The sequence below is a fragment of the Nansenia antarctica genome, assembly GCF_963989245.1.
Source record: "Nansenia antarctica genome assembly, chromosome: 14".
Classification (NCBI taxonomy): Eukaryota; Metazoa; Chordata; class Actinopteri; order Argentiniformes; family Microstomatidae; genus Nansenia; species Nansenia antarctica.
The window spans coordinates 24,331,091-24,341,321 of NC_137684.1; the positions used below are offsets into that span (position 1 = coordinate 24,331,091).

Sequence of the window (10,231 nt, forward strand, 5' to 3'; positions counted from 1 at the left end):
GGGGTTGAATAATTTTGATTGCAACTGTACAAGACAGGTTGCTCATCTCGATTCATTGGTTGTGACCTGTGTGAAAGATGCTTCAGAGACGAGGAACAACTGCAGAACAATCATTTATAAATACTTTTATTAAGAATTCAGCAAGCCAAACATTCCACATAACTTATGTTAAACTAATGTTTGCTAACTATTTATTTTACAAAAATATTACATACCAGTCCAATAACATTTTAACAACGTATGCTCTTCAATGGTAACGCATGTAAGGAAGGAGACAAAGGAGGAAGAAATATTTACTTGGAATGAACCAACATTTTGGCACACAGTGCGCTTGAAGTGTTCCATCAATCTTAATCAAGGTTATACAAAGCAAAACTGACAGCAACAATTATTTGTGTAAAACACAATAGCAAGTACAATAGATTTACGTACAACAACAACATACAGGGTTTAACTATATCACATCGATAATATCAGACTATACCTGACCTCTTCCCCCTCACTGGTTCCCTCTCAGCCTTACACCTAGTCTATAGGGCTTGGGGGACAGAGTAACTCCAAACACAGGAGTGTAGTCAGGTTCCCCTGCGTCCTCAGGCCAGACAAACTGGAAGCGTCGCAGCAGAGTCACCATAATCAAGAAAAGCTCCATGCGAGCTAGTCCTTCCCCAAGGCACATACGAGGCCCTGAAACATTAACAGCAACAACAAGAAAAAAAGCTAAATCAGCCATTTATTTCCATCATCAACATTTCGTGACGTTAGAATTATAAGGTTCTATCTCCATTTTTGGTCAAAATTTAGTTTTTTACATAATCTGATCCATTAGGTGTTTACTAATGCCTGTGTGGCGTTATTTTTAAAATGTTGACCTTTTTTAGTTAGTAATTAATAAATTACAAAGGTTCCATCTCACAAAACATAATGGAATGTAAAAACGTTGACGCTCAATATCTCTGAACTGCCCTAAACGGAGATGGAACCTTATAATTCTAAGGTCACGATTTATCTATAGCGATGTACTTTTGTTTTGCGCTATATACCTGCAGAGAAGGGCAGGAAGGCCTCAGGCTTCTCAAACTCTCCCTGCTCATTCAGGAAGTTGGAAGGGTTGAACTCATGGGGGAACTTCCACTGACCCTCCTCGTGCAGCGCAGAAGTGAGGTTGGGAATGATGAGAGTGCCCTGGATAGAGAAATTAACATAGAGAAATAAGAAGATGGAACAACAAGGTGGATTTGTTGAAGAGAGAAGACGAGAGAAAAAGAGAGAGATGAGGGGGTACAGAGGGAGATATGAATACAGTGTACAGATGAGACTAATGATTAAGCATCACTGATATATTTATCCATGATTCTTCTTCTTACCTTTGGGATGCTGTAGCCCATCACCTGGGTGTCTCTGGTGGTGCTGTGGAACACACTGAGGGGGACAGTACTGGCAATCCGCTGGGACTCGTGGGTCACTGCCTGCATGTAGGGCATGTTGTGTCTGTCCTCAAATGAAGCATGCTCCTTCCCTTCCAGAACCAAGTCGATCTCCTGCTGACACCTCTCTGAGAGGATTAAAGGGTATATGGGTATTTTAGGAAACAATTAGGTATTTTAAATCTGTGTAGTATAGATGCTATAGTCTAATCACATTGTATTTCTATATATTGTCAAATGTTACATTATAATAATTATAATGGAGTGACACATTATTCCCAAAATCTATAGATCTAGAGAATAGAGCCATTAAATTAATTTGATCATGGGGTACCCCCCAGGTTGCATATTTGTTTTCTTTCCCCTGCATTTACAACCCTGATTCAACCAATCACGGTATTAATCATTAGTATAATAGAAGTGTTGCTGCTGGGCTAGAATATGAATGTGCAACCCTGCAGTGGTGGTGCTGGGACAGAATATGAATGTGCAACCCTGCAGTGGTGGTGCTGGGACATTTAATTGTTTTTTTAAAACAAAGTTTTTATTTAAAGAGTAGATGATACTCCGTATACACCGTATCTTTCAATCCCAATACTTAAATTATCCCCCCAAAAATCAGAACGTCAAAACTTTTTTCTTCTGGGTCTCAGGAATGGACGTAGCCATGTGTATGTTGTCTTATCATGAAATATTCCACTTTACCCTCTCCAAGTCGCCAATGGGGTTCTCAAGGTTCAGCTGCAGTAGATTTCCAAATATTGGGATGGGTTGAGGACCAGGGGGGAACTTGGTGGCCCTGCGAGTCCTGAGGAGGTAGAAGAGGAGGCAGATGGCGAGCCACAGCAGGATCACAGAGCCCAGCATGACGACTGTGTCCCACTGCACTCTGCTCCCGCACACAGCGGGACAACGACACAGCAGATTGTCATGTGACCTTCACCCGGGAGGGTTCCTTGGTAGCCTAGTGACCATGTCGTTGCTCAGTTCCATTGATAGTACAGTATCGTGTCCTCACTCTCCATAAAATTGGAAAGCCTGGTTATATTACCCCACATTAACCACTGTAGTCTACTGTCTATTCATTGACATGCACATACTTTTAGCAAGCTGAAGGGTAATTTTTTTTATAGGGTGCCTTTTCCGTCCCCAGAACAAATCATGTTGTATTTTGTCTACATTTGGACAAATACTAATTCCATTCGTTTTTTCATGTATAGTCAATTGTTATTTATTATGAATACAATGATATGGGCTTCTAAGTTGTTGTTTTTTACATTTTAAAAGCTTTGGTTAAAGACGTAAATGGAATTTTGCCATGTCCCCAGTGTTGTTCATTCAACTTCAATCTAAAAAGTAACTAATAAAAACATATACATTTCCAAATATGTTATTATTATTTAATTTTCCTGAGCAATATCTATTGAATCAAATATAATTGTAATAATTTTGTTTACAATTTTGTACAAAAAAATAAGGTTGTATGTTGGTCCCTGCGGTCCACCCTGTTGAGCTGTGTTAATGTCCCTTTAAAAAAACAAACATATTTCTCAATCACATCACTCTCATGAGGTGACATCAGTGGAGGGAAATCAAATTTGGTAAGCTGTGTGATTTTCTATCTCTTTTACCATCTGATTTTGATGTTTTTATCAAGTGAGTTTAATGTGGTTGAACATAACGTGTCCACCCTGTTAGGCCTAAACATTGAGGAGATCAATCAAATTGAATAATAAAAAAAAAAGTGTTTAGTGCAAATTAGATTCCTCATCAAGTATTCATGGTCATGCTAGGCATTATGCTAACACAGGCTGGCTAAAGGCTAACTTTAACTCAAAATGTCCACCCTGTTACTGTCCACTCTGTTAGCCCTATTCAACTAACAACTATTTATTCTAAATAAAATACAATTTAGGTGCCTGAGCTTGACCACTATGTTTTTCAGCAAGTTAGATATGTCTGATTGGGTGAAATGTATTTTTTTCGGTGTTCTGTCGGGCGTTTGACTGACCATTTATATGCAACTTTTGCAGGAAAAGTGCTATACAAATAAAAAGTTATTATTATAGGCAACTATGGGCGTCAAAAAGGGTGGTACAAGATGCTCGTTCACGTGCACAACATTTTAGAGTTGATTGTGATTCATAAATGGAAGCAGGCGTGGGACTTGCAAATGCCACTGGCGTGCGCACCGTTTTATTAATCCGAATGTTGGTGTGGGTAAATGTTCTTGCTTTGCATAGGTACGCAAGCCGTTTACGCCAGTTATACGCAAAGCTTTATAAATGAGGCAGGTCCCATAGGCTACATGAAGTCAACAATCAGCTCAGGAACACACAATTGAGAAATATGTAGAGAAAGATAGACAGTTTAATGTAGACACTGTATCCAAAATATCCCTAATATAATGCTTAATATGTCCGGGAGCCATGGGGTTGAACCAGCTTTTCTGCTGTTTCTTGTTGCATCAGCCATGACTGCAGCATCCTCACTCAAATGAGAGCTTTTTTTTCCCGGGGTGGTTTCTGTGGAATATTATTCCGGCGTTTCATGACCAGGTTCTCCTCCACACGCCTCAAAGCTTCCTGGGTCATAAACGATGCCTTCCTCCTGGGGAGAGCTGCTGAGGAGAGCTGCTGCTTGCTGATAGGCTGGCTGAAGGGAACCTCCCTGATGACCTGGCTGGTGGAGGGAACCTCCCTGATTGGCTGGTTGGTGGAGGGAACCTCCCTGATGACATGGTTGGTGGAGGGTACCTCCCTGATTGGCTGGTTGGTGGAGGGAACCTCCTTGATGACATGTTTGGTGGAGGGTACCTCCCTGATTGGCTGGTTCATGGAGGGAATCTCCCTGATTGGCTGACCGGCTGCATAGTAGGACTGGACCACCAGGCGGGGGAAGTCAGACCGTTTGACCTCCAGACACTTCCTCCTCAGGCTCATGTCCAGGCTGGGCTCTTGCTGCTCCTGCAAAGCCCTCTGGGAAGGGTTGGTGTCACCAGTACTAGCCGGCTGGGGCAGGATGACCGTTCTCAGGTTAGGCTTTGTGTTCAGGTTGGGGTTAACCTGTGGTCTGCTCTTGTCCCTCAGCCGGCTGTCCCACAGAGAGAACACCACAGAGCCGGTCACATGGCCCATGACCCTGCTGTCTCCCGTGGCCAGCGAGGGCTCCAGAAGAGGTGTCAGGTCTCCCACGTACCTGATGACCCGCTGGGGGAAGCCCCAGAGACGATGGCTGAGTTTGCCTCGGACGTGCGACTCCAACTTCTCTCTGGTCTCCTGAGAGATGAAGGGGACGGAGGCGCCCTGCAGGAACATCATGATGGGCTTGCCCTCCGTTGCCGTGGTGAACCGTGGGCAGGAGGCACTCGTGCCGGACTCCAGGGGGCGTCTGGGGCGGCACTGGGCCTCCGGGGGTCCACGCCTCCACTGCGCGACCAGCCGGCCCGGTCTGGGGGTAGGGCTCTGGTTGAGAGTGGCGTGGGGGTTAGTGGTCAGGTCTTGTTTGTGCTGGTTGTGATGGAGGTCCGGGTCAGAGTCTTGAAAATCCAGAGACAGCAGGGGGTCACGGGTCGTGTTCTCAGAGGAACTGTGACAGGCACTGGAGTCTTGCTGGCAGGCTGAACTTTTTGACTGGAAGAAGTCTGGCACGCCTGGACACCTGTCCCCCCTCCCTCTTCTGTTCCTATGGCGACACGTTCTACAGGGCCTCTGAGAGCAGCAGCTGGACGACTGAGCCGAGGAGGAGGGCCAATTGGAGCAGGAGGCGGAGTCAGAGGAGGGGGAGGGCCAATTGGAGCAGGAGGCGGAGTCAGAGGAGGAGTCAGAGCCCAGGTGAGTATCCAGCTTAAACCCCAGGATGTCCAGCATCTTCTTCAATCGCTGCTTTCTGCAGGAGGACAACAAACAGGGCTCTCATTCTGGCTAACACAGCAGGCATTTAGGCTGTTCATGTTATCATCAAACCACTTTAGTTTAACAAAGAATTATGACAAATCATAATTAATGGAACTTACATTTTTTGGTAAATTGTTGGTGTCGAGATTTCCTCCTGTTCAAATATACAAAATGGGAATGTAAGTATTAGCCTGTTAAATACACAAGCCCTGGCACACAGCCCCTAAGACACAGCCCTGACACACAGCCCTGACACACAGCCCTAAGACACAGCCCTGACACACACACAGCATTAAAACACACAGCCCTGGCCCCTGACACACAACCCTAATCATAACACACAGCACACTAGCCCAACGGTGCTTTCCGCTAATTCATATTAATATTGACGCGCAGTTTTACCTCGCTTGCCGGGAGCGCGGTGCAGCCACCTTTCCTCCGGTTAATCATCCAGCTCAGGAGCCAGAGCAAGGACAGGATACACACCATGAGCTGCAATCCAATGACCGCATCGAAACCTGGAAGCTCCGAGCTGGGAACCAACCTTGGAACCGAGCTGGGAACCAACCATGGATCCAAGCTTGCAGACGACTGAAGCGCACGAATTCGGAAGCGCACGAATTCGGTTGAAGTGGCTGACATGTTAACGGTCCGGTAACATCGCCATGGCTATAGATAAGATATAGATAATAGATATAGATAAGTAAGCGCAGTCTGTCGCAATACGTGTACTACTCTCTGATAGACACAGCGTTTCTGAATGTCGTTGACGATTGTTATGGGCTATATATCAATGTGTGATGACGTGATGTTATTATGACGTCATGGCGTCACCAGGACAACAAAATGTATTGTTGATTGTTGCATCATTGTTTGCCCAAAATTTGCGCTTCATTACGCTGTGTCTTGCATATTGTGTAAATGACCAATTCAATTTTATTTCATATTTTATTGCACTGTAAATATAGCTCTGCGACTCCTTCCATATATCCTTTCAGTCTGATATGCATTGTTGCATTTTTTCTTGTTTTTTGTTGTTTAACTATTTTCTTTTTGATTTTGTCTTTGCCATTTTAATTTTTTCACATGTTCGAAATAAAGCTTTCATATCATATCATATCATTGTTGCTAAAACCGTATACTCCATATGCGAGCTCACTGTTGCTAGGAGGTCCGAGAAAATCGGTTTTAGCGACTACTACTTAACTAATTCTGACATCGAGAAGAACAAGTGAGGCAAAGTAATGCCCCATGCTTTAAACTTCATCTGTAGCGATGTTAATCTGTTGTTGTCACCGCATCTTTCTCACATTTTCAACTCCTGCTTGAGCTGTAGCCTACTCAAGTCGAATTTTGTGTTGAATTTGGATTTAAAAACGTGTAATATTAGTTTCATTGAACTACTTAAACAGTTATTGTGTAATTTGTTTATTGCAAACAGCTGAGAAATAGTTTGCCAATAAACCTAATGTGCAATTGGGGGTTGAATAATTTTGATTGCAACTGTACAAGACAGGTTGCTCGTCTCGATTCATTGGTTGTGACCTGTGTGAAAGATGCTTCAGAGACGAGGAACAACTGCAGAACAATCATTTATAAATACTTTTATTAAGAATTCAGCAAGCCAAACATTCCACATAACTTATGTTAAACTAATGTTTGCTAACTATTTATTTTACAAAAAATATTACATACCAGTCCAATAACATTTTAACAACGTATGCTCTTCAATGGTAACGCATGTAAGGAAGGAGACAAAGGAGGAAGAAATATTTACTTGGAATGAACCAACATTTTGGCACACAGTGCGCTTGAAGTGTTCCATCAATCTTAATCAAGGTTATACAAAGCAAAACTGACAGCAACAATTATTTGTGTAAAACACAATAGCAAGTACAATAGATTTACGTACCACAACAACAACAACATACAGGGTTTAACTATATCACATCGATAATATCAGACTATACCTGACCTCTTCCCCCTCACTGGTTCCCTCTCAGCCTTACACCTAGTCTATAGGGCTTGGGGGACAGAGTAACTCCAAACACAGGAGTGTAGTCAGGTTCCCCTGCGTCCTCAGGCCAGACAAACTGGAAGCGTCGCAGCAGAGTCACCATAATCAAGAAAAGCTCCATACGAGCTAGTCCTTCCCCAAGACACATACGAGGCCCTGAAACATTAACAGCAACAACAAGAAAAAAAGCTCAATCAGCCATTTATTTCCATCATCAACATTTCGTGACGTTAGAATTATAAGGTTCTATCTCCATTTTTGGTCAAAATTTAGTTTTTTACATAATCTGATCCATTAGGTGTTTATTAATGCCTGTGTGGTGTTATTTTAAAAATGTTGACCTTTTTTAGTTAGTAATTAATACATTACAAAGGTTCCATCTCACAAAACATAATGGAATGTAAAAACTTTGACGCTCAATATCTCTGAACTACCCTAAACGGAGATGGAACCTTATAATTCTAAGGTCACGATTTATCTATAGCGATGTACTTTTGTTTTGCGCTATATACCTGCAGAGAAGGGCAGGAAGGCCTCAGGCTTCTCAAACTCTCCCTGCTCATTCAGGAAGTTGGAAGGGTTGAACTCATGGGGGAACTTCCACTGACCCTCCTCGTGCAGCGCAGAAGTGAGGTTGGGAATGATGAGAGTGCCCTGGATAGAGAAATGAACATAGAGAAATAAGAAGATGGAACAACAAGGTGGATTTGTTGATGAGAGAAGACGAGAGAAAAAGAGAGAGATGAGGGGGTACAGAGGGAGATATGAATACAGTGTACAGATGAGACTAATGATTAAGCATCACTGATATATTTATCCAGGATTCTTCTTCTTACCTTTGGGATGCTGTAGCCCATCACCTGGGTGTCTCTGGTGGTGCTGTGGAACACACTGAGGGGGACAGTACTGGCAATCCGCTGGGACTCGTGGGTCACTGCCTGCATGTAGGGCATGTTGTGTCTGTCCTCAAATGAAGCATGCTCCTTCCCTTCCAGAACCAAGTCGATCTCCTGCTGACACCTCTCTGAGAGGATTAAAGGGTATATGGTTATTTTAGGAAACAATTAGGTATTTTAAATCTGTGTAGTATAGATGCTATAGTCTAATCACATTGTATTTCTATATATTGTCAAATGTTACATTATAATAATTATAATGGAGTGACACATTATTCCCAAAATCTATAGATCTAGAGAATAGAGCCATTAAATTAATTTGATCATGGGGTACCCCCCAGGTTGCATATTTGTTTTCTTTCCCCCGCATTTACAACCCTGATTCAACCAATCACGGTATTAATCATTAGTATAATAGAAGTGTTGCTGCTGGGCTAGAATATGAATGTGCAACCCTGCAGTGGTGGTGCTGGGACAGAATATGAATGTGCAACCCTGCAGTGGTGGTGCTGGGACAGAATATGAATGTGCAACCCTGCAGTGGTGGTGCTGGGACAGAATATGAATGTGCAACCCTGCAGTGGTGGTGCTGGGACAGAATATGAATGTGCAACCCTGCAGTGGTGGTGCTGGGACATTTAAAAAAAAAAAAAAAAAAAGGTTTTATTTAAAGAGTAGATGATACTCCGTATACACCGTATCTTTCAATCCCAATACTTAAATTATCCCCCCAAAAATCAGAACGTCAAACCTTTTTTCTTCTGGGTCTCAGGAATGGACGTAGCCATGTGTATGTTGTCTTATCATGAAATATTCCACTTTACCCTCTCCAAGTCGCCAATGGGGTTCTCAAGGTTCAGCTGCAGTAGATTTCCAAATATTGGGATGGGTTGAGGACCAGGGGGGAACTTGGTGGCCCTGCGAGTCCTGAGGAGGTAGAAGAGGAGGCAGATGGCGAGCCACAGCAGGATCACAGAGCCCAGCATGACTGACTGTGTCCCACTGCACTCTGTGTCCCACTGCACTCTGCTCCCGCACACAGCGGGACAACGACACAGCAGATTGTCATGTGACCTTCACCCGGGAGGGTCCCTTGGTAGCCTAGTGACCATGTCGTTGCTCAGTTCCATTGATAGTACAGTATCGTGTCCTCACTCTCCATAAAATTGGAAAGCCTGGTTATATTACCCCACATTAACCACTGTAGTCTACTGTCTATTCATTGACATGCACATACTTTTAGCAAGCTGAAGGGTAATTTTTTTATAGGGTGCCTTTTCCGTCCCCAGAACAAATCATGTTGTATTTTGTCTACATTTGGACAAATACTAATTCCATTCGTTTTTTCATGTATAGTCAATTGTTATTTATTATGAATACAATGATATGGGCTTCTAAGTTGTTGTTTTTTACATTTTAAAAGCTTTGGTTAAAGACGTAAATGGGATTTTGCCATGTCCCCAGTGTTGTTCATTCAACTTCAATCTAAAAAGTAACTAATACATTTTTCTAATAAAAACATATACTGTACATTTCCAAATATGTTATTATTATTTAATTTTCCTGAGCAATATCTATTGAATCAAATATAATTCTAAAAATTTTTTTCACAATTTTGTACAAAAAATTAAGGTTGTATGTTGGTCCCTGCGGTCACTGTCCACCCTGTTGAGCTGTGTTAATGTCCCTTTAAAAAAACAAACATATTTCTCAATCACATCACTCTCATGAGGTGACATCTCATCAGTGGAGGGAAATCAAATGTGGTAAGCTGTGTGATTTTCTACCTCTTTTACCATCTGATTTTGATGTTTTTATCAAGTGAGTTTAATGTGGTTGAACATAACGTGTCCACCCTGTTAGGCCTAAACATTGAGGAGATCAATCAAATTGAATAATAAAAAAAAAAGTGTTTAGTGCAAATTAGATTCCTCATCAAGTATTCATGGTCATGCTAGGCATTATGCTAACACAGGCTGGCTAAAGGCTAACTTT

General features: G+C 42.5%; 1 protein-coding gene across 2 annotated transcripts; it reads right to left on the bottom strand.

The window, feature by feature from the left end:
• Positions 1-6,948: 6,948 nt before the first annotated feature.
• LOC308170343 (cytochrome P450 2K1-like) lies at positions 6,949-9,164 on the bottom strand. Of its 2 annotated transcripts, none has more exons than XM_080545115.1 (4): positions 8,988-9,164; positions 8,177-8,364; positions 7,853-7,994; positions 6,949-7,496 (listed from the first exon to the last, which is right to left on the bottom strand). In XM_080545115.1, exons 1-4 carry the CDS (start codon positions 9,022-9,024, stop codon positions 7,309-7,311), a joined length of 555 nt encoding a protein of 184 aa, XP_080401241.1. In that variant the 5' UTR covers positions 9,025-9,164; the 3' UTR covers positions 6,949-7,308. The 2 variants fall into 2 exon arrangements, with proteins under 2 accessions (XP_080401241.1, XP_080401242.1); XM_080545116.1 differs by having other exon boundaries at positions 9,061-9,159.
• Positions 9,165-10,231: the final 1,067 nt, after the last annotated feature.

What these genes read in the sequence shown, in the direction of transcription:
- LOC308170343 (XM_080545115.1), bottom strand. Translation starts at nt 9,024, where the DNA reads ATGGCTACGTCCATTCCTGAGACCCAGAAGAAAAAAG. An exon ending in TGAGACCCAGAAGAAAAAAG is followed by an intron (nt 8,365 to 8,987) that starts GTTTGACGTTCT and finishes TAATCCTCTCAG; the next exon opens with AGAGGTGTCAGCAGGAGATC. An exon ending in CTTCCTGCCCTTCTCTGCAG is followed by an intron (nt 7,497 to 7,852) that starts GTATATAGCGCA and finishes TTAATGTTTCAG; the next exon opens with GGCCTCGTATGTGTCTTGGG.